Genomic DNA, 26,219 nt, shown 5'->3' with positions numbered 1-26,219 from the left:
GTGCAGTGAATAAGCTTTGTTTATATTCGATTGGGCGGCTCCTTTAAGGGTAAGTCTATACGTCGCGGACTGTTACCGAATTCGAAGCAGATTTTTTGCTATGCATTGCAAAAGGTGAAATCCATTGTGAAAATTTGCGCCATTTCCGGAAAAGAAGGAGAATGCCGCGGTTTTGATCATCTCAGAATTCCATGTGGATTATTTCCACTACAGGTAGCAGTTTTGAAAGCCTCATCCTTATGTAACGTACGGTAAATTGCCGCGGAAATTCTGCTGCATCTGAACGTGGCCTTAGGCTAAGGCCAGATGTGGATGAGTTTTTCGCTGCTGCAAATTCGTGGCAAAATCTGCCTTTTCCCCGCTACATGTGGATTTATTTTTCAAGCCCCATCTACGTGTATCGTACTGTAAATTATAACAGATTCGCGATAACCTGCGACAAATCCACGCCACCCGATCACACCCTGAGGAGGATATATTTGCCCTTCAGTCGTGTTTATTCTTCCTGCTTCCTCAGAACACGGCAGGGATATATTATATAATAAGCCGGGTGTTTACTCAAGTCTTTCCTCTACTAGAAATAAACATGTAACACGATTTGCATGACAACGTCGCCGCACCGGAAATATCTCCGATCCTGGCAGAGCAGAACTCTCTATAGAGAGTAGAAAGTAATCAGGCGCCAAAGAGCAAAGAGGGAGGAATCCGAAGTGGATTTACGTATAACGCACAATTGTCTAATGCACCGGCAGAGGGGAACGGAGAGTCCTGTGTATATATATATATACTGTATGTAAGTTGCCCCCTCCCTTTATTCCTATGGGTGAGAACCTCCGGACCCCTCCGCTGGATTGCTTTATTGTCATATGTTTTAGAGCATAAGCTTCACCGTGGCCAACGTCATGTGTTCCCGTTTAGGGATAATGATTCATTTTTTCCAACTTTTTTTTTTTTTTTTTGTTCTTTTTTTTATTATTTTCTAAAAATGTTGACCTTTTTCCCAACCTTTGTATCAATTTCTCTTTTTTTGAACATTTCTTTCTACACAAAAGCAGTCAGGATTCTTGGAGAAATACAGAAAGGGGCAATTTATTTTTTTATACACAAATTAACGGACCCCAATCCCCGGGACTGTTGTATCTTTTATCTAGAAAAAGCCTAATAGGGAAAACCTGGTCCCGCCCCTGAGCACTCCTGGTGCTGCTGATTGGTCAATAGACTCTCTGGGGTGTGTCTCTATTTGCATATTTTGAGTTCAGCCTTTTATACATGATATAGATTCTCTAGTACGGGGGTTCACTTAATTTTTCAGCTACACTGAGGAATCCTAATCCGCACGTAGCGCTATATTTTCCATCCAATATGGCGGAATCTGCGACAAAGTCTCTGAACGGATCCTCCACAAAGCCTAATAGTGTCGTACCACCGAGCGGTACACCAGTGCTTTATTATAGTGCGACCAAATTTCTGCAGTCTCTTTAAGGCTCTGTTCACACTGGTGTCATGGTATTTACAGGACCTATGACGGATATGACAGATCTGTTATGATCCGTATTTTTTGCCCCCATTGGTTCTGTTCACATCTGGGTCGGAGGCTCCTTTCAGAACCTCCGTCGCAGATTCCATTATATTTGAGGGGGGAAAAAAACCCATGCAGCGCAATTCTACCCGTCAAAATGCCGGACACCATGAAAAAAACAAAACAGACGTCGAGTGCCGGTGATATCTATCATACAACAGATCCTGCACTGCGTCCGTGTTTTCCGTTATAATATAAAATGCAGAACGCTCCATGCACACGACCGTATTTTTCATCCGTAATTACGGACCCATTTATTTCTATGGGTTACGGACACCTTTCCGTATTTTTACGGATGGGTGTCCGTGCCGTACAAATGATATAACCTGTCCTTTTTTTATCCGTAATTACAGCGCGGACTCCCCATAGAAGTCTATGGGCGCTTCCGTAATTATGGACGGCAACGGATTCGCATCCGTAGTCGTCCGTAAGTACGCAGGTGTTACTAGACGACGTTAGTAGATTACCAAAGATTCCTCCCTGGTTTGTTTTGCGGATCCGTAAATACAATTGCATTACAGATGCACTACGGACCGTATTTACGGACACCGTTCTGTGTATGCGGATGATTTACGGATGGCTATAAATGACTACTGATCCGTAGTTACGGATGGATGAAATCTACGGACGTGTGCATGAGGCGTTACAGAGGCAGTGAATGACGTCATTAACCTTGTTTTTCAAGAATTGCTGCCATTACCACTAGGGGGAGCTGGAAGCACAAATACCTGAGATTAGTCCCTCTATGGTTTGGCGGGTAGGATAAGTGGGACTGACATCATTTTACGGCACCTAGTGAACCCGCAGTGTATACATGCAGAATGTAGGACTTATTGTTAAAGGGACCTGCACTAAAATAAATGGGGGTCACATAGTGGAGTATAATTTTCATCCAAAAATTATGGGGTAGCGAGGGTGAGGAGGAAGAAGGTGGCACAGTGTGTGTATATATATATATATATATACACGTCCCACTCTAAGAAGGACATAACTACCAGAGTGAAGGCATAGCAACTGATAAGGGGCCCAGCATCCCAGGGGCCACATCCACCTCCACTCCAAAAAGGATCAGCACTGTGATGGTGCGACTATCGGGAAATGTAGAGGGATCTGAATGGCGGAGGAGGAAGAGAGAGAAGTGGAGCATGAAGAAGAAGGAGAGGAGACATAGCGGACACACTCTACACCCCCAAATCGATGTTCCGTTGTCTTACCATGTAGAGTTTCGCCATCCTCCGGTTTGTAACGTCTGCGACCTCATCATTGTCGTCGCCCTCCGGCAGACTGGGCTTCTTACCCAGAACCTGAGAAAATAAAAACATCACGGACCGTTATAAGATAATATTGTATAATGTCTCCTCTACGTCCTACCCAGAAGTCCCGCTACTCATCACGTTTGTGAACTACGTTCGGTCTTCGAAATCATATGCCGGACACATCCGTAGGGCGCCGTTCACCTGGCGTATGCCAAAAAAAGTGTCCTTCTGGCATACGCTGGGCTGGTAGACGATGGCACACTTTTTTTTTTTGCTGTATAGGATAAAGTAGTACCGCGCAGTATACGTTTTTTTTTTACAATAGGGTCCTATGGGTGACGTTTGCCCCTGTTTGCCTGTACAAATCCTCCCGACTTATTCCTCCGCCAGAAGGCTCGGACGTGATGTGAGCAGAACCTACATTGGTCTGATTTATAGATTTAATGTATATATCCTCCTGTCTCCACTATATCTAGGTCAAATATGTTTAGGCTGCTGCTATGGGGCCCACGGGGAGCGAGGGGTCCGGCACTGAAAAGCTCCCCCTGCGTCCTGTGAAATACAGTCAAACCTCCTTGGACTGTGCAGGAAGAGGTTAAAAGCTCACATCTGTTTTGGAATATAATAAACAAGTCAAACACACATGCAGAATTTTTCTTTTTTTTTTGCTCATGTACTTGATTTACATCACGTATTATCCTCTAGTCACATCCAGAGCTGCATTCAAAGTTTTTTTTAGGGATGCCACTTTGGATCATTTAACACTATTGCTGTCATACAAACCCTTAATAACTCAGATATTATCCTATAATGTGCCACAACTCTGCTGTATTGCATTGTTAGAGATGTGGCTTTATTTATGTCTCAGATTACTATACTGTATTGTCCTTTAGTTTCTATTAAAAACCCGATGCCTCATGCAATGAACCACAGCGGAGCATGTGGTGAACAGACACTGAAGCAGCAGGAGGCAGCAGAAAAAGAAAAATGGTCCTGCAGTGTTAAAGCTATATTCTAAATGCTGCTTTGGATGCGACTGGAGTATATTGAAATACAAAATCACAGCAAACAAGAGTATTTTGTGAATGGTACCTTAGTGGTCTTTCCTTAAATATCTCAAATGTCCATATCTGCCACTGTTAACCCCACGTTGACCACTAGTTTTAGGTCTTGGAAATGGCTTTATATTCTAGAATAATGTAAATAGAGAAATCCGGTATTTTATCAGCGAGGGCACAAAGTCCATGTTGTATCATGGCACGCCGGAGATAAGCGGCAGCTGTTTTATGGTTGACAGATGGCACATGACCGGCTCCCCCATGGGAACCACTTTATGGCCTTTTGTAGGAACACAATGGACAGTTAACAGGTTCCCATATAATGATGCGCTGTATACGGGGATGGCGGTGCAAGGATCGGAGGAGGGAATTTTTTATGGGATGCTCAAATAAACTTTCCATTTACACTTCCTTATTCGTCCTCGCTCAGATCATCTCTGGTGGGGCCAGACATAAATTATATATATTCCCGTAAATCTTCCCAGAACATGAAAATTGATGTATGATAGCGGTAAACACCAACACTGGCGAACCTACCATCGAGGCGGACCCTGCAACTATGGGGCCCATACAAAGGAGGGGTACTGAAATATTCCCCCTGCTTCTTGTAAAATAATGACAGTCTTTCCCAGCAGCTGCCACCAGAGGGAGCTCAATTCACTATGTGTAAAACCATATGCAGTGAGCTCCCCCTAGTGGTGGTTGCAGTAAGGCAGAATTTTATAATTTAACTCTTTTGCGGAAGGTTTGTAGCTCCGACCCTACTAAAGATATAATATGACATTATGGTGGAAATTAAATATAATGCATGGTACGTGTATACCTGTATATACCTGCATACGGTATATTTGGGATGTATTGTACATTTAGCAGAGTTCTTGGGGTAGAGCCCATTCTGGGTTTTCTTATGGGGTGCTGTAATTTCCGTGCTCCCGCAGCCCAATATTACCCTTCCCCTCATATACAACTCACAGGGGGCAGCAGAACAAATCTCATCCACCCGCTGCATACAAAAAAACGCCCCAAAAACTTTGATAAATTGACCTGCATCCCAGGCGGCCGGGCTGCAGGACGTCAGAGGGACGCGTCGCCATGACTACGGCTAAGTATGAACTTTTTTTCGTTTATGTGCAGGTTTCCGCAGCGGACATTCCGGCCAAAAAACTGCAACACAATTTGGTGCGGTTTTTTGGCTGGAATTCCCTGCGGGGACTGGGCCGGGTTCACTGTGTGCTTTTATGCAGCGTATCCGCCCTGTGTGAACCCGGCCTAAGTTAGTAAAGAAGGAAATGTGTGGAAGACCACCTATCACACAAGATTGTCAAGAGATCACATAGGTGTGCACCACCCAATAAAGTCATATGATTGAGGAAGGGAAAAGGGGAAGAAAGTATGTGATCTGTAATTAAGAGTTAACTTTTATTGGTATACATTAAATGAACAATTGAGCTAAAAGTCCAATGGTGCACCAAGGTATGTGTGAGTGACCCCCAAACTCACATACCTGTGGGCCATGTGTAGTAAAGTATGGTATATGGATAATAAATGGAATGTGTTGCTGTCAACAGTGCTTCAGTGAGGGGAACACTATTGCGCTACCATGCTTGAAGTCTAAGACTGCAGCTATGCTAATATAAGGGCAATGGTGGCCGATAGCACTACCATGCGGCTGTGCTGCAGCACAGTGTGAATGTGACCTTGCTATATACGCCCCCAGGTAAAGATCTAGGTGAACCAAAACCTGAGCGTGTGGCACAGTGATGGCTGCAGAGCTGTCAATTGTATAGCAATGTGATCGCCATGCTGATTGACATAGGACTTAGAGAAGGTAGAATAAATTTTATTATGAGTCAAAAGCAGTATGTGCAGATGTAAGGCAGTGGGTTAATCGTGTTGTGTTTCACATCTGCAGGAACAGCCGGGGTTGCCTAGCTGTGGCCGCGCTCAGCGTCAGCTGAGAGGCGGTAACGCAAAGCTCTGCCAGAGTGTGACTCAACTGTCAGTGGAGTCAGACTTGGCAAGTGTAATGGTTCTCAGAACGGAGCGATGCCTCCAGTGCTGAGAGATCAAGGAGCCCCTCAGGACTAGCTGTCCTGCGAGGCAGCAGCCCTGATCCAGTGAGTGCACCAATGACAGGACCGCTCGGTGAATTCACCGGCGGTCAGAAAGAGCGTAGCGGCTGGTGAGAGTTCACACCCAGCCGCTCAAAAATGACAGCGGGGTATGCTTGTGCTGACAGCACGTTGGTGCTGTGAGCCCAATGACAAGACCGCACGGTGGGTTCACCAGCGGTCAAAAGGAACGTAGCGGCTGGTGGGAGCTGACACCCAGCTGCTCAGGAGTAACAGCAGGGTGTGCTGCGCTAATAGCACGCTCGTGCTGTAAGTTAAACAGCCGGCTGCTGTCAGCAATGCAGTGAAAGCAATCGGTAGCAAATGAGCCTAGATATGGCAACTATGGCCCTAAGTGCACCAGTGGACATTAAAATTATAGAGCACCCTCACCTAGATCTTTACCTGGGGGCGTATATAGCAAGGTCACATTCACACTGTGCTGCAGCACAGCCGCATGGTAGTGCTATCGGCCACCATTGCCCTTATATTAGCATAGCTGCAGTCTTAGACTTCAAGCATGGTAGCGCAATAGTGTTCCCCTCACTGAAGCACTGTTGACAGCAACACATTCCATTTATTATCCATATACCATACTTTACTACACATGGCCCACAGGTATGTGAGTTTGGGGGTCACTCACACATACCTTGGTGCACCATTGGACTTTTAGCTCAATTGTTCATTTAATGTATACCAATAAAAGTTAACTCTTAATTACAGATCACATACTTTCTTCCCCTTTTCCCTTCCTCAATCATATAAGTTAGTAAAGAGAATCGTTGGTATTGGAGGTAATTATTGTCACACTTTTGAAGATTCTGGACTATCAGAAATGGCGGATCACTGGACACCTCCTGATCTGACCCCACACAGAGCAGAGGACGGGGAGGTCTTTCCTGTCTGTCCTTTTATGTTTATAATTTTAGGTTATTTTTTGTGTTTTATTTGCTGCACCGTCCACATTGAAGGGGATTTTCTCTCGTCTTTCAGACGTTGCGGCAGCATCGGGATATGTTTAGCGCTTGTCGTGTGTATGGACGGATTTCATCATATTTATCTTCTGCGGTGATCAATATTGGTTGTAGGAGTTCTCGGCACATTGACACACAGCAGCCGTCAGCTGGAGAACAGGGGCAGCCCAAACAATGTGACAAAGGCTGCACCGAGGTCCACCCCATATGTAAACACCTCTGGTGACAGCTGAATTTCCCATGTGATGATGTAACCGGCTCCGGAAATCACTTCCATGCAAACTCCCCGGTAACAATATGAGGGGGAAATTCTGCAGAGACAGATCCCGAGGATGTGAGCCGGGAATGACAGCGGGCACTGGGCACAATACTGCGCGCCAGCGGGGCTGCCCATGCCAGGACTGAGTAGAAGAGAGTTATGGACCTCAAATGTAAGGGAGTCTATCAGATCCAGACCCCCCCCCCTCTACTACCCTAGACCCCCAGGTACACTGGTATTAACCCCTCTACTACCCAAGACCCCCAGGTACGCTGGTATTAACCCCTCTACTACCACGACCCCCAGATACGCTGGTATTAACCCCTCTACTACCCTAGACCCCCAGGTACACTGGTATTAACCCCTCTACTACCCCAGACCCCCAGGAACGCTGGTATTAACCCCTCTACTACCCAAGACCCCCAGGTACGCTGGTATTAACCCCTCTACTACGCCAGACCCCCAGATATGCTGGTATTAACCCCTCTACTACCCTAGACCCTCAGGTGCGCTGGTATTAGCTCCTCTACTACCCTAGACCACAAAGAATTGCGGCATTAACCCTTTTAATACCCTAGGCCACCAGAGCTTCTGGTATTAACCCCTGTACTACCCTGTATCAGAAAGAATGGTGGCATTAACCCTTTTAATACCCTTTACCACCAGGGATTCTGGTATTAACTCCTCTACTACCCTAGAACACCAGGGAAGACGACATTGATAATATTCTAGACCACCAGGGATGCTTGAATGAAGCCCTTCACTACCCTAGACTACCACCAGGGACACAAACATTACCCCTTCACTGCCCTAGTCTACTAAGGACACTGGCATGAACAGTTTTAATACCCTACACCATCAGGGAAGCTGGCATTAACCCATTTTCTACCCTAGTCCACAAGTGATGCTAGTATTAACCCATAGTTGCCAGCATTGGTATTTTTTTTTCCAGGGACACTTAGAGCGTCTTTAGTGAGTGTGTCTTATGAGGGCGTGGCTTATCGGATGGGGCGTGACTTTCTTTCAAGAATTTCTGCATACAAATAAACTAACAAATTTCTGCACTATTTTGGTAGCCAGCATTTCCCTCTGGTTTTCTGGTTGTATACAGGCAGGTAATGTCTCACTTTATCACTAGGGCTAGGCGATATGTGCTGACCTCTACTGGTAGTGTAAAAACCAGCGTAGATAGTGCCACACTCAGTGCCCCTTGTAGATAGTGCCCCACACTGCCCCCAGTAGATAGTTCCCCACATTGCTCCCTGTAGGTAGTGCCACATACTCCCCCTGTAGATAGTGCCACATACTCCCCCTGTAGATAGTGCCACACACTCCCCCTGTAGATAGTGCCACACACTCCCCCTGTAGATAGTGCCACACACTCCCCCTGTAGATAGCACCACACACTCCCCCTGTAGATTGTGCCACACACTCCCCCTGTAGATAGTGCCACACACACTCCCCCTGTAGATAGTGCCACACACTCCCCCTGTAGATACTGCCACACACTCCCCCTGTAGATAGTGCCACATACTCCCCCTGTAGATAGTGCCACATACTCCCCCTGTAGATAGTGCCACACACTCCCCCTGTAGATAGTGCCACACAATCCCCCTGTAGATAGTGCCACACACTCCCCCTGTAGATAGTGCCACATACTCCCCCTGTAGATAGTGCCACACACTCCCCCTGTAGATAGCGCCACACACTCCCCCTGTAGATAGTGCCACACACTCCCCCTGTAGATAGTGCCACACACACTCCCCCTGTAGATAGTGCCACATACTCCCCCTGTAGATAGTGCCACACACTCCCCCTGTAGATAGTGCCACACACTCCCCCTGTAGATAGTGCCACATACTCCCCCTGTAGATAGTGCCACACACTCCCCCTGTAGATAGTGCCACACACACTCCCCCTGTAGATAGTGCCACATACTCCCCCTGTAGATAGTGCCACACACTCCCCCTGTAGATAGTGCCACATACTCCCCCTGTAGATAGTGCCACACACTCCCCCTGTAGATAGTGCCACACACTCCCCCTGTAGATAGTGCCACACACTCCCCCTGTAGATAGTGCCACACACTCCCCCTGTAGATACTGCCACACAGCCCTTTGCAGATATCGCCACACAGCACCTCCCTGTAGAGTCATTGTGGCTGACGCACTGGTCGGGGATTCCTCTTCTGGAGGAGCCCTGTTGTCACTTCTCAAGTAGCGGAATCCCAGGCCAGAAGCATTGTCGATGCTCTGGCCGGGGATTCCGGCGCTCCAGGAGCAGTGAATGGCAGAGCAGGGAGCGGGGAGCGAATAGTTTCCTGCTCTGCCATAGTATTCAATTGTATCCTGAGGACGCTGATACAATTGAATGTGGCAGTTGCCGGGACACGTCCCGGGACAGTAATTTGCCGGGACTGTCTCTGTAAATTAACCTTTAAGCCACCTTAGATCGTATTGTCACTGATAGTGAATCTTCCGTTTGCTATAGTAGGCTGTATAGGGGAAGGCCGGGTGTTGGTGCCCGGGTGATGAGGTTAGAGATCCTTTTCCCACAATGTGTTGTTCTATGCGGGCGTTGTCGGGGGTGGATCAGGCTCATGGCAGGAGCTCAAACCCAATAAGATGAGGCTGGATTACAGTCCAATGTTTATTTCTCACTCATTTCTTAGTATATTACAGGTGACGCTCTGCTGCAACTAATGCAAGGTTTAGTCAGATATTCCATGTATATTAGAGAGTTGCTGATAATGCGATTCCCTTATATATAACATTCTGTGCTGAGTAACTTCTATTATATCTCTATAGGAGTTGCACAAAAGTAAAAAAAATTGTACACCAAAATGGTGCGACTTGTCCCGCAAAAAAAACAGACATCTTAAGGCCCCAAAAAAGCTACAGATTTCAGAAAAAACATCTCTGGCTGCTATGACGATATAGTAAGACCACGTGTCCCCCTACTATCCTGGTACACCCCCCCCCCCCCCATATTCCAGCCTCTGTGGCAGCATTTATATGTAATAATATAGTGTAGTACCTCTTTAATCGTGTGTTAGCGCTGGAGTATTGATAGGGGGCGCTGTGGTTATTTTTGCTGCTATTGGAGGGGCGTGTAAATTTACTAAACATATCAACACTTGTGTAGTCATATAAAACAAAAGACTAACAGGAGCCAAAGCAGCGCCATTATCTGAGCGGGGAGATACTGAAATGTCATTAGAGAATGGAGCACAGTACAACTTCTCCTTCTCTGTATGTAGGCAACTGCCTTCAGCACATGTTTATACAGCGTGACTGCACAGTACAACTTCTCTTCTATGTGTATATGCACAGTACTACTTCTCTTCTATGTATATATGCACAGTATTACTTCTCTTCTATGTGTATATGCACAGTATTACTTCTCTTCTATGTGTATATGCACAGTACAACTTCTCTTCTATGTGTATATGCACAGTATTACTTCTCTTCTATGTGTATATGCACAGTACCACTTCTCTTCTATGTGTATATGCACAGTACTACTTCTCTTCTATGTTTATATGCACAGTACAACTTCTCTTCTATGTATATATGCACAGTGCCACTTCTCTTCTATGTGTATATGCACAGTACCACTTCTCTTCTATGTGTATATGCACAGCACCACTTTTCTTCTATGTGTATATGCACAGTACTACTTCTCTTCTATGTATATATGCACAGTACTACTTCTCTTCTATGTGTATATGCACAGTATCACTTCTCTTCTATGTGTATATGCACAGTACTACTTCTCTTCTATGTGTATATGCACAGTACTACTTCTCTGCTATGTGTATATGCACAGTACTACTTCTCTTCTATGTGTATATGCACAGTACAACTTCTCTTCTGTGTATATGCACAGTACTACTTCTCTTCTATGTGTATATGCACAGTACTACTTCTCTTCTATGTATATATGCACAGTATTACTTCTCTTCTATGTGTATATGCACAGTACAACTTCTCTTCTATGTGTATATGCACAGTACAACTTCTCTTCTATGTGTATATGCACAGTACTACTTCTCTTCTATGTGTATATGCACAGTACTACTTCTCTTCTATGTGTATATGCACAGTACTACTTCTCTTCTATGTATATATGCATAGTACTACTTCTCTTCTATGTGTATATGCACAGTATCACTTCTCTTCTATGTGTATATGCACAGTACTACTTCTCTTCTATGTGTATATGCACAGTACTACGTCTCTGCTATGTGTATATGCACAGTACTACTTCTCTTCTATGTGTATATGCACAGTACAACTTCTCTTCTGTGTATATGCACAGTACTACTTCTCTTCTATGTGTATATGCACAGTACTACTTCTCTTCTATGTATATATGCACAGTATTACTTCTCTTCTATGTGTATATGCACAGTACTACTTCTCTTCTATGTGTATATGCACAGTACAACTTCTCTTCTATGTGTATATGCACAGTATTACTTCTCTTCTATGTGTATATGCACAGTACCACTTCTCTGCTATGTGTATATGCACAGTACAACTTCTCTTCTATGTGTATATGCACAGTACAACTTCTCTTCTGTGTATATGCACAGTACTACTTCTCTTCTATGTGTATATGCACAGTACTACTTCTCTTCTATGTATATATGCACAGTACTACTTCTCTTCTATGTGTATATGCACAGTACCACTTCTCTTCTATGTGTATATGCACAGTACCCCTTCTCTTCTATGTGTATATGCACAGTACTACTTCTCTTCTATGTGTATATGCACAGTACTACTTCTCTTCTATGTATATATGCACAGTGCCACTTCTCTTCTATGTGTATATGCACAGTACCACTTCTCTTCTATGTGTATATGCACAGCACCACTTCTCTTCTATGTGTATATGCACAGTACTACTTCTCTTCTATGTGTATATGCACATTACTACTTCTCTTCTATGTGTATATAGGAAAAGGTGGTGGTGTATGTCTGTATGTGAGAAGCGATATGATGGTTGTGGTGTATGTCTGTATGTGAGAAGCGATATGAAGGCGAGTGTGAAAGAGACAATAGTGGGTGAAGACTGTGAGGAGGTTGAAACCTTGTGGGTGGAACTAGAAAGGGAGGTAAACACTGAAAAAATTACTTTTGGGGTAATCTATAGACCCCCCAATATAACTGAGGAGATGGAAGTTCAGCTATATAAACAGATGGAGCGGGCTGCACAGGCGGGTACTGTAGTGATAATGGGAGATTTTAATTTCCGGGATATTAATTGGTGTCATGGTTCGGCTTCAACTGCAAAGGGGAGACATTTCCTCAACCTGTTGCAGGAAAATTTTATGGGCCAGTTTGTGGAAGACCCGACTAGAGGTGAAGCTCTGTTGGATCTGGTCATTTCTAATAATGCAGATCTTGTTGGGAATGTCAATGTTCGTGAAAACCTCGGTAACAGTGATCATAATATAGTTACATTTTACCTATACTGTAAAAAACAAACGCAGGCTGGGAGGGCAAAAACATTTAATTTTAAGAAAGCCAATTTCCCCAGGATGAGGGCTGCAATTCAGGATATGGACTGGGAAGAACTAATGTCAAATAATGGAACAAATGATAAATGGGAGATTTTCACATCTACTTTGAGTTATTATAGTGCAAAATTTATTCCTACAGGTAACAAGTATAAACGACTCAAATTAAACCCCACATGGCTTACACCTTCTGTGAAAGGGGCAATACATGACAAAAAAAGGGCATTTAAAAAATACAAATCTGAGGGTACATCTGCAGCCTTTGTAAAATATAAAGAGCTTAATAAAATCTGTAAAAATGTAATAAAATTAGCAAAAATACAAAATGAAAGGCAGGTGGCCAAGGATAGTAAAACAAATCCTAAAAAATTCTTCAAGCATATAAATGCAAAAAAGCCAAGGTCTGAACATGTAGGACCCTTAGATAATGGTAATGGGGAGTTGATCACAGGGGATCAAGAGAAGGCAGAGTTACTAAATGGGTTCTTTAGCTCTGTATATACAACAGAAGAAGGAGCAGCTGATGTAGCCGGTGCCAGTGCTGTTAATATATCAGTTGATATACTGAATTGGATGAATGTAGAGATGGTCCAAGCTAAATTAAATAAAATAAATGTGCACAAGGCCCCGGGACCAGATGGGTTACACCCTAGAGTTCTTAAAGAGCTTAGTTCAGTTATTTCTGTCCCCCTTTTCATAATATTCAGAGAATCTCTAGTGACTGGTATAGTGCCAAGGGACTGGCGCAGCGCAAATGTGGTGCCTATTTTCAAAAAGGGCTCTAGGTCTTCCCCGGGTAATTATAGACCAGTAAGCTTAACATCCATCGTGGGGAAAATGTTTGAGGGACTATATACAGGATTATGTGACAATAAATAGCATTATAAGTGACAGCCAGCACGGTTTTACTAAGGACAGAAGTTGTCAAACCAACCTAATCTGTTTTTATGAAGAGGTGAGCAGAAGTCTAGACAGAGGGGCCGCTGTGGATTTAGTGTTTTTGGACTTTGCAAAGGCATTTGACACTGTCCCCCATAGACGCCTAATGGGTAAATTAAGGACTATAGGTTTAGAAAATATAGTTTGTAATTGGATTGAGAATTGCCTCAAGGACCGTATCCAGAGGGTTGTGGTCAATGATTCCTTCTCTGAATGGTCACCGGTTATAAGTGGTGACCCCAGGGTTCAGTGCTGGGACCACTATTATTCAACTTATTTATTAATGATATAGAGGAAGGGATTAATAGCACTATTTCTATTTTTGCAGATGACACCAAGCTATGTAATATAGTTCAGACTATGGAAGATGTTCATGAATTACAGGCAGATTTAAACAAACTAAGTGTTTGGGCGTCCACTTGGCAAATGAAGTTTAATGTAGATAAATGTAAAGTTATGCATCTTGGTACCAACAACCTGCAGCATCATATGTCCTAGGGGGCGCTACACTGGCGGATTCACTTGTTGAGAAGGATCTGGGTGTTCTTGTAAATCATAAACTCAATAACAGCATGCAGTGTCAATCAGCTGCTTCAAAGGCCAGCAGGATATTGTCGTGTATTAAAAGAGGCATGGACTCACGGGACAGGGATGTAATATTGCCACTTTACAAAGCATTAGTGAGGCCTCATCTAGAATATGCAGTTCAGTTCTGGGCTCCAGTTCATAGAAAGGATGCCCTGGAGTTGGAAAAAATACAAAGAAGAGCAACGAAGCTAATAAGGGGCATGGAGAATTTAAGTTATGAGGAAAGATTGATAGAATTAAACCTATTTAGCCTTGAAAAAAGAAGACTAAGGGGGGACATGATTAACTTATATAAATATATTAATGGCACATACAAAAAATATGGTGATATCCTGTTCCTTGTAAAACCCCCTCAAAAAACAAGGGGGCACTCCCTCCGTCTGGAGAAAAAAAGGTTCAAGCTGCAGAGGCGACAAGTCTTCTTTACAGTGAGAACTGTGAATCTATGGAATAGCCTACCGCAGGAGCCGTCACAGCAGGGACAGTAGATGGCTTTAAAAAAGGGTTAGATAATTTCCTAGAACAAAAAAATATTAGCTCCTATGTGTAGAAATTTTTCCTTCCCTTTTCCCATCCCTTGGTTGAACTTGATGGACATGTGTCTTTTTTCAGCCGTACTAACTATGTAACTATGTAACTATGTAACTATGTAACTATGTATACTACTTCTCTTCTATGTGTATATGCACATTACTACTTCTCTTCTATGTGTATATGCACAGTACTACTTCTCTTCTATGTGTATATGCACAGTACTACTTCTCTTCTATGTGTATATGCACAGTACTACTTCTCTTCTATGTGTATATGCACAGTACCACTTCTCTTCTATGTATATATGCACAGTACTACTTCTCTTCTATGTGTATATGCACAGTACTACTTCTCTTCTATGTGTATATGCACAGTACTACTTCTCTTCTATGTGTATATACACAGTATTACTTCTCTTCTATGTGTATATGCACAGTACTACTTCTCTTCCATGTGTATATACACAGTATTACTTCTCTTCTATGTGTATATGCACAGTACTACTTCTCTTCTATGTGTATATGCACAGTACTACTTCTCTTCTATGTGTATATACACAGTATTACTTCTCTTCTATATGTATATGCACAGTACTACTTCTCTTCTATGTGTATATGCACAGTACTACTTCTCTTCTATGTGTTTATGCACAGTACTACTTCTCTTCTATGTGTATATGCACAGTACTACTTCTCTTCTATGTGTATATGCACAGTACTACTTCTCTTCTATGTGTATATGCACAGTACTACTTCTCTTCTATGTGTATATACACAGTATTACTTCTCTTCTATGTGTATATGCACAGTACTACTTCTCTTCCATGTGTATATACACAGTATTACTTCTCTTCTATGTGTATATGCACAGTACTACTTCTCTTCTATGTGTATATGCACAGTACTACTTCTCTTCTATGTGTATATACACAGTATTACTTCTCTTCTATGTATATATGCACAGTACTACTTCTCTTCTATGTGTATATGCACAGTACTACTTCTCTTCTATGTGTTTATGCACAGTACTACTTCTCTTCTATGTGTATATGCACAGTACCACTTCTCTTCTATGTGCATATGCACAATACTACTTCTCTTCTATGTGTATATGCACAGTACCCCTTCTCTTCTATGTGTATATGCACAGTATTACTTCTCTTCTATGTGTATATGCACAGTACTACTTCTCTTTTATGTGTATATGCACAGTACCACTTCTCTTCTATGTGTATATGCACAGTACAACTTCTCTTCTATGTGTATATGCACAGTACTACTTCTCTTCTATGTGTATATGCACAGTACAACTTCTCTTCTATGTGTATATGCACAGTACTACTTCTCTTCTATGTGTATATGCACAGTACAACTTCTCTTCTATGTGTATATGCACAGTACTACTTCTCTTCTATGTGTATATGCACAGTATTACTTCTCTTCTATGTGTATATGCACAGTACCACTTCTCTTCTATGTGTATATGTACAGTATCACTTCTCTTCTATGTGTATATGCACAGTACTACTTCTCTTCTATGTGTATATGCACAGTACTACTTCTCTTCTATGTGTATATGCACAGTACTACTTCTCTTCTATGTGTATATGCACAGTATTACTTCTCTTCCATGTGTATATGCACAGTATTACTTCTCTTCTATGTGTATATGCACAGTACTACTTCTCTTTTATGTGTATATGCACAGTACCACTTCTCTTCTATGTGTATATGCACAGTACAACTTCTCTTCTATGTGTATATGCACAGTACTACTTCTCTTCTATGTGTATATGCACAGTACAACTTCTCTTCTATGTGTATATGCACAGTACTACTTCTCTTCTATGTGTATATGCACAGTATTACTTCTCTTCTATGTGTATATGCACAGTACCACTTCTCTTCTATGTGTATATGCGCAGTACTACTTCTCTTCTATGTGTATATGCACAGTACTACTTCTCTTCTATGTGTATATGCACAGTACTACTTCTCTTCTATGTGTATATGCACAGTATTACTTCTCTTCTATGTGTATATGCACAGTACTACTTCTCTTTTATGTGTATATGCACAGTACCACTTCTCTTCTATGTGTATATGCACAGTACAACTTCTCTTCTATGTGTATATGCACAGTACTACTTCTCTTCTATGTGTATATGCACAGTACTACTTCTCTTCTATGTGTATATGCACAGTATTACTTCTCTTCTATGTGTATATGCACAGTACCACTTCTCTTCTATGTGTATATGCAGAGTACTACTTCTCTTCTATGTGTATATGCACAGTATTACTTCTCTTCTATGTGTATATGCACAGTACCACTTCTCTTCTATGTGTATATGCAGAGTACTACTTCTCTTCTATGTGTATATGCACAGTACTACTTCTCTTCTATGTGTATATGCACATTACTACTTCTCTTCTATGTGTATATGCACAGTATTACTTCTCTTCTATGTGTATATGCACAGTACTACTTCTCTTCTATGTGTATATTCACATTACTACTTCTCTTCTATGTGTATATACACAGTACTACTTCTCTTCTATGTGTATATGCACAGTACTACTTCTCTTCTATGTGTATATGCACAGTATTACTTCTCTTCTATGTGTATATGCACAGTACTACTTCTCTTCTATGTGTATATGCACATTACTACTTCTCTTCTATGTGTATATGCACAGTATTACTTCTCTTCTATGTGTATATACACAGTACTACTTCTCTTCTATGTGTATATGCACATTACTACTTCTCTTCTATGTGTATATACACAGTACTACTTCTCTTCTATGTGTATATGCACAGTACTACTTCTCTTCTATGTGTATATGCACAGTATTACTTCTCTTCTATGTGTATATGCACAGTACTACTTCTCTTCTATGTGTATATGCACATTACTACTTCTCTTCTATGTGTATATGCACAGTATTACTTCTCTTCTATGTGTATATGCACAGTACTACTTCTCTTCTATGTGTATATGCACAGTACCACTTCTCTTCTATGTGTATATGCACAGTACTACTTCTCTTCTATGTGTATATGCACAGTATTACTTCTCTTCTATGTGTATATGCATAGTACTACTTCTCTTCTATGTGTATATGCACATTACTACTTCTCTTCTATGTGTATATGCACAGTATTACTTCTCTTCTATGTGTATATACACAGTACTACTTCTCTTCTATGTGTATATGCACAGTATTACTTCTCTTCTATGTGTATATGCACAGTACTACTTCTCTTCTATGTGTATATGCACAGTACCACTTCTCTTCTATGTGTATATGCACAGTACTACTTCTCTTCTATGTGTATATGCACAGTACTACTTCTCTTCTATGTGTATATGCACAGTATTACTTCTCTTCTATGTGTATATGCACAGTACTACTTCTCTTCTATGTGTATATGCACAGTACCACTTCTCTTCTATGTGTATATGCACAGTACTACTTCTCTTCTATGTGTATATGCACAGTATTACTTCTCTTCTATGTGTATATGCACAGTACCACTTCTCTTCTATGTGTATATGCAGAGTACTACTTCTCTTCTATGTGTATATGCACAGTACTACTTCTCTTCTATGTGTATATGCACATTACTACTTCTCTTCTATGTGTATATGCACAGTATTACTTCTCTTCTATGTGTATATGCACAGTACTACTTCTCTTCTATGTGTATATTCACATTACTACTTCTCTTCTATGTGTATATACACAGTACTACTTCTCTTCTATGTGTATATGCACAGTACTACTTCTCTTCTATGTGTATATGCACAGTATTACTTCTCTTCTATGTGTATATGCACAGTACTACTTCTCTTCTATGTGTATATGCACATTACTACTTCTCTTCTATGTGTATATGCACATTACTACTTCTCTTCTATGTGTATATGCACAGTACCACTTCTCTTCTATGTGCATATGCACAATACTACTTCTCTTCTATGTGTATATGCACAGTACCCCTTCTCTTCTATGTGTATATGCACAGTATTACTTCTCTTCTATGTGTATATGCACAGTACTACTTCTCTTTTATGTGTATATGCACAGTATTACTTCTCTTCTATGTGTTTATGCACATTACTACTTCTCTTTTATGTGTATATGCACAGTACTACTTCTCTTCTATGTGTATATGCACAGTACTACTTCTCTTCTATGTGTATATGCACAGTATTACTTCTCTTCTATGTGTATATGCACAGTACTACTTCTCTTCTATGTGTATATGCACAGTACTACTTCTCTTCTATGTGTATATGCACAGTACTACTTCTCTTCTATGTGTATATGCACAGTATTACTTCTCTTCTATGTGTATATGCACAGTACTACTTCTCTTCTATGTGTATATGCACAGTACCACTTCTCTTCTATGTGTATATGCACAGTACTACTTCTCTTCTATGTGTATATGCACAGTACTACTTCTCTTCTATGTGTATATGCACAGTACCACTTCTCTTCTATGTGTATATGCACAGTACTACTTCTCTTCTATGTGTATATGCACAGTACTACTTCTCTTCTATGTGTATATGCACAGTATTACTTCTCTTCTATGTGTATATGCACATTACTACTTCTCTTCTATGTGTATATGCACAGTATTACTTCTCTTCTATGTGTATATGCACAGTACAACTTCTCTTCTATGTGTATATGCACAGTACTACTTCTCTTCTACGTGTATTTGCACAGTACTACTTCTCTTCTATGTGTATATGCACAGTACTACTTCTCTTCTATGTGTATATGCACATTACTACTTCTCTTCTATGTGTATATGCACAGTACTACTTCTCTTCTATGTGTATTTGCACAGTACTACTTCTCTTCTATGTGTATATGCACAGTACTACTTCTCTTCTATGTGTATATGCACAGTACTACTTCTCTTCTATGTGTATATGCACAGTACCACTTCTCTTCTATGTGTATATGCACAGTACTACTTCTCTTCTATGTGTATATGCACAGTACTACTTCTCTTCTATGTGTATATGCACAGTATTACTTCTCTTCTATGTGTATATGCACATTACTACTTCTCTTCTATGTGTATATGCACAGTATTACTTCTCTTCTATGTGTATATGCACAGTACAACTTCTCTTCTATGTGTATATGCACAGTACTACTTCTCTTCTACGTGTATTTGCACAGTACTACTTCTCTTCTATGTGTATATGCACAGTACTACTTCTCTTCTATGTGTATTTGCACAGTACTACTTCTCTTCTATGTGTATATGCACAGTACTACTTCTCTTCTATGTGTATATGCACATTACTACTTCTCTTCTATGTGTATATGCACAGTACTACTTCTCTTCTATGTGTATTTGCACAGTACTACTTCTCTTCTATGTGTATATGCACAGTACTACTTCTCTTCTATGTGTATATGCACATTACTACTTCTCTTCTATGTGTATATGCACAGTACTACTTCTCTTCTATGTGTATATGCACAGTACTACTTCTCTTCTATGTGTATATGCACAGTACCACTTCTCTTCTATGTGTATATGCACAGTACTACTTCTCTTCTATGTGTATATGCACAGTACAACTTCTCTTCTATGTGTATATGCACAGTACAACTTCTCTTCTATGTGTATATGCACAGTACAACTTCTCTTCTATGTGTATATGCACAGTACTACTTCTCTTCTACGTGTATTTGCACAGTACTACTTCTCTTCTATGTGTATATGCACAGTACTACTTCTCTTCTATGTGTATTTGCACAGTACTACTTCTCTTCTATGTGTATATGCACAGTACTACTTCTCTTCTATGTGTATATGCACATTACTACTTCTCTTCTATGTGTATATGCACAGTACTACTTCTCTTCTATGTGTATTTGCACAGTACTACTTCTCTTCTACGTGTATTTGCACAGTACTACTTCTCTTCTACGTGGTACATGTATTACTCAGCATGATCGTCAGAATAGGGAATTGTTATTAACGTGATTTTGGGGTGTCTTTCCATCCAGATCTTCACCTGACCGGACAGGTATGAGGGGAGGTATCCGGCAGGTATGATAATACGTTTGGTATATCTTGCTCTGATTGGACGTCACTGTCTCGGAATTCCAGTTCATTGTCCTCCGAGGACATTATGTAACTAAACATGAACCTAATATCAGGATTGTATCATTGTCGTTCTAAACAAAACCTTTTCTCAGTCATCCTGGCAAGTGTCATGGGGCCGTGAGTTCACAATTGGCAGTCATATGCCAGGTCCCGGCATATGTTAATCAACCTGAACTAGGTAAGCTGGCAGCTGATGGCACTGTTATTTAGAAACATTATGGTGCTATTATTTGGCCTCTGTATGGCGGTGTTATTTAGTGATACGTGGCAGGATTATGTGGTGCTATATAGCAATATTATTACCATCGTATGGTGGTATTATGTTTGCACTGTATGGTGGTATTATCTGGGCACTGTATGGTGGTGTTATATTTGCACTGTATTGGGGTATTAGTGGTATTATCTGAGCACTGTTTGGTGGAATTATATGGGCATTGTATGGTGGTATTATATGGGCACTGTATGGTGGTATTATCTGGGCACTGTATGGTGGTATTATATGGGCACTGTATGGTGGTATTATATGGGCACTGTATTGTGGCACTTTTTCTCTTTATGGTGTTATTATCTGGGCACTGTATCGTGGTATTATCTGGACACTGTAAGGGGGTATTATTTGGGCACTGTAAGGGGGTATTATTTGGGCACTGTATTGTTGGGGAGGAAAACCCTACCCAATAATATAATCTGCCTGGAATTCGCATAGAACATGAGATGGCCCAGATGCAGACAGCAACACATTTCAGTTTGCCCAAGGGCAGCAGTTCTCCACCCGGCAACTTTTTTAATTTTTTTTAGCTTGCATGAACACCAAGGAAAACTGAGCTTTTTATCACATGAACACCCAAGTGATCTGATTAACATGTGAATAGCCAATACAATCACTGGAGATTCAGGTGCCACCAGCTGGGCCGCTAAAGGGTTCATAAGCCAAATCCCCACATCCTATTTAAAGCTGACACAATTATGCTTTATATAGAGACACACCAGATCCATCAACAGCAGCTTATTAATGGTTTCCACGTGACAAAATATATTTTCTTTATATTTACATTAGCGCCAATGTGATTATAAGGCAGAGTCTCTCGTTAACATTGTCCTGAAAAGGTCGGCACCCAGAATGAAATATTTTTACTTTAAAAGAACAACTATGGGGTGACGTGTGGATTATTTGTGTGACATGAGGATGTGGTCACTGAACAGAAACGTCTGTACTATTTCCTCCTCTAGAAGAGTCTCACATATCCCATGTATAAGATGAGAAGATACGAGACGTCCGTCCCCCTCACCGCACCTGTATGTTCCTGTCTCTACTATGACTGTCTGGATGTGACCGTACAAATATATACAGTATACAGACGCTGCAGCCGAGACATGTCCTTTATTGTCAAATATTGTAAGTCCCCAACACTCTAGACAACCAAACCCTGTGAGTGTTGTATCTACTGTAAGAGCAGTCACACTATGAAATGCTCTACTATAAGAACAGTCACAATATGGAAATCTCTACTATAAGAGCAGTCACACTATGGAACCTCTACTATAAGGGTAGGCACACTATGGAACTTTCCACTATAAGGGCAGTCACACTATGGAACCTCTACTATAAGGGCAGTCACACTATGGAACCTCTACTATAAGGGCAGGCACACTATGGAACTCTCTACTATAAGGGCAGTCACACTATGGAACCTCTACTATAAGAGCAGTCACACTATGGAATTCTCTACTATAAGAGCAGTCACACTATGGAACCTCTACTGTAAGAGCAGTCACACTATGGAACTCTCTACTAAAAGAGCAGTCACACTATGGAACCTCTGCTATAAGGGAAGTCACACTATGGAACTCTACTATAAGAGCAGTCACACTATGGAACCTCTACTGTAAGAGCAGTCACACTATGGAACTCTCTACTAAAAGAGCAGTCACACTATGGAACCTCTGCTATAAGGGAAGTCACACTATGGAACTCTCTACTATAAGGGCAGTCACACTATGGAACCTCTACTATAAGGGCAGGCACACTATGGAACTCTCTACTATAAGGGCAGTCACACTATGGAACCTCTACTATAAGAGCAGTCACACTATGGAATTCTCTACTATAAGAGCAGTCACACTATGGAACCTCTACTGTAAGAGCAGTCACACTATGGAACTCTCTACTAAAAGAGCAGTCACACTATGGAACCTCTGCTATAAGGGAAGTCACACTATGGAACTCTACTATAAGAGCAGTCACACTATGGAACCTCTACTGTAAGAGCAGTCACACTATGGAACTCTCTACTAAAAGAGCAGTCACACTATGGAACCTCTGCTATAAGGGAAGTCACACTATGGAACTCTCTACTATAAGGGCAGTCAAACTATGGAACTCTACTGTAAGAGCAGTCACACTATGAAACTCTACTATAAGGGCAGTCAAACTATGGAACTCTCTACTATAAGAGCAGTCACACTATGGAACTCTCTACTATAAGAGCAGTCACACTATGGAACTCTCTACTATAAGGGCAGTCACACCATGGAACTCTCTACTATAAGGGCAGTCACACTATGGAACTCACTACTATAAGGGCAGTTACACTATGGAACTCTCTATTATAAGAGCAGTCACACTATGGAACTCTCTACTATAAGGGCAGTCACACTATGGAACTCTCTACTATAAGGGCAGTCACACTATGGAACCTCTACCATAAGGGCAGGCACACTATGGAACTCTCTACTGTAAGAGCAGTCACACTATGGAACTCTCTACTATAAGGGAAGTCACACTATGGAACTCTCTACTATAAGAGCAGGCACACTATGGAACTTTCTACTATAAGTGCAGTCACACTATGGAACTCTCTACTATAAGAGCAGTCACACTATAGAACTCTCTACTATAAGAAGTCACACTATGGAACTTTACTATAAGGGCAGTCAAACTATGGAACTCTACTGTAAGAACAGTCACACTATGGAACTCTACTATAAGGGAAGTCACACCATGGAACTCTATAAGAGCAGGCACACTATGGAACCCTCTACTGTAAGAGCAGTCACACTATGGAACTCTACTATTAGGGCAGTCATACTATGGAATTCTCTACTATAAGGGCAGTCACACTATGGAACTCTCTACTGTGAGAGCAGTCACACTATGAAACGCTCTACTATAAGGGCAGTCACACTATGGAATTCTCTACTATAAGGGCAGACACACTATGGAACTCTCTACTGTGAGAGCAGTCACACTATGAAACGCTCTACTATAAGGGCAGTCACACTATGAAACTCTCTACTATAAGGGCCGTCAAACTATGGAACTCTACTATAAGAGCAGTCACACTATGGAACGCTCTACTATAAGGGCAGTCACACTATGAAACGCTCCTCTATAAGGGCAGTCAAACTATGGAACTCTCTACTATAAGAGCAGTCACACTATGGAACGCTCTACTGTAAGGGCAGTCACACTATGGAACTCTACTATAAGAGCAGTCACACTATGGAACTCTACTATAAGAGCAGTCACACTATGGAACTCTCTACTATAAGGGCAGTCACACTATGGAACATCTACTGTAAGAGCAGTCACACTATGGAACATCTACTGTAAGAGCAGTCACACTATGGAACTCTCTACTATAAGAGCAGTCACACTATGGAACTCTGTACTATAAGAGCAGTCACACTATGGAACTCTCTACTATAAGAGCAGTCACACTATGGAACTCTCTACTATAAGAGCAGTCACACTATGAAACTCTCTACTATAAGGGCAGTCAAACTATGGAACTCTCTACTATAAGAGCAGTCACACTATGGAACGCTCTACTGTAAGGGCAGTCACACTATGGAACTCTACTATAAGGGCAGTCACACTATGAAACGCTCCTCTATAAGGGCAGTCACACTATGGAACTCTCTACTATAAGGGCAGTCAAACTATGGAACTCTCTACTATAAGAGCAGTCACACTATGGAACGCTCTACTGTAAGGGCAGTCACACTATGGAACTCTACTATAAGAGCAGTCACACTATGGAACTCTCTACTATAAGAGCAGTCACACTATGGAACTCTCTACTATAAGGGCAGTCACACTATGGAACCTCTACTGTAAGAGCAGTCACACTATGGAACATCTACTGTAAGAGCAGTCACACTATGGAACTCTCTACTATAAGGGCAGTCACACTATGGAACCTCTACTGTAAGGGCAGTCACACTATGGAACATCTACTGTAAGAGCAGTCACACTATGGAACTCTCTACTATAAGGGCAGTCACACTATGGAACATCTACTGTAAGAGCAGTCACACTATGGAACATCTACTATAAGAGCAGTCACACTATGGAACTCTGTACTATAAGAGCAGTCACACTATTGAACCTCTACTATAAGAGCAGTCACACTATGGAACTCTCTACTATAAGGGCAGTCACACTATGGAACATCTACTGTAAGAGCAGTCACACTATGGAACATCTACTGTAAGAGCAGTCACACTATGGAACTCTCTACTATAAGGGCAGTCACACTATGGAACCTCTACTGTAAGGGCAGACACACTATGGGGTTCGGAGCCTTTTTGATTATGTTACTTATCAAATTCACTTGAATTATTTAAGAAAAATGATTTTTGTGCAGCTCTTTTTATCCTGAGCTTTATCATTCTACTTTTATTTGGATGTAACATTGTAAGAGTGATGCCACCATCACAGAAATCTGTACAGAGACAAACCTCAGCATGCTGTAACCACATGACAATGCCATCTAAAGAAACATTGATTTTCAAGAAAAAATGATTAGTCTCGAATGAACTGAAGTTATTATTAAACCATAGACTAAAAAGATTTAGGACTTTAATATATTGCTTTGACTAATATTAGGGAAATTAAAGGAGATGTTCTATCTTGAATAAAAACCAGTATCCTAAACATTATATTGTGTTCTGGACATTTTCTTATAGATTACAATCAGGATCCGCTACTTCTGTGTTAATGCTACCATAAAAAACACATAACAATTTAATATTACTTGCAGTACCTCTTTTCACCACTTTATTTGAAAAATTATTTCCATAGAAACCGATGCAATAGCGCCCCCATTGATATTACCGTCTAAAATTCTTATATTCAGATATTGGAATCAATCTTTGTATTAAGATCCAATCTAGGTTTATGGTGGCTGCAGGAAAATATATTGTGCCGAGGGGGCTTCTTCTACTTTATGTAAAGAAGGA

The 26,219-nt window shown here is 41.3% G+C and overlaps 1 protein-coding gene across 1 annotated transcript in view; it reads right to left on the bottom strand.

Annotated features, from left to right (window-relative positions):
* Window positions 1-26,219, bottom strand: part of SCIN (scinderin) — a 111,153-nt gene that overhangs the window by 46,089 nt on the left and 38,845 nt on the right. Inside the window, exon 5 of the mRNA XM_075827765.1 lies at window positions 2,794-2,883. Coding sequence (XP_075683880.1) covers window positions 2,794-2,883 — 90 coding nt within the window. The remainder of the gene's footprint in view (window positions 1-2,793; window positions 2,884-26,219) is intronic.

Source organism: Rhinoderma darwinii, chromosome 5 (genome assembly GCF_050947455.1).
Source record: "Rhinoderma darwinii isolate aRhiDar2 chromosome 5, aRhiDar2.hap1, whole genome shotgun sequence".
NCBI classification, from domain to species: Eukaryota; Metazoa; Chordata; class Amphibia; order Anura; family Rhinodermatidae; genus Rhinoderma; species Rhinoderma darwinii.
Note: the sequence above shows the minus strand (reverse complement) of the source record. Positions and strands in the feature narration are given on the sequence as shown.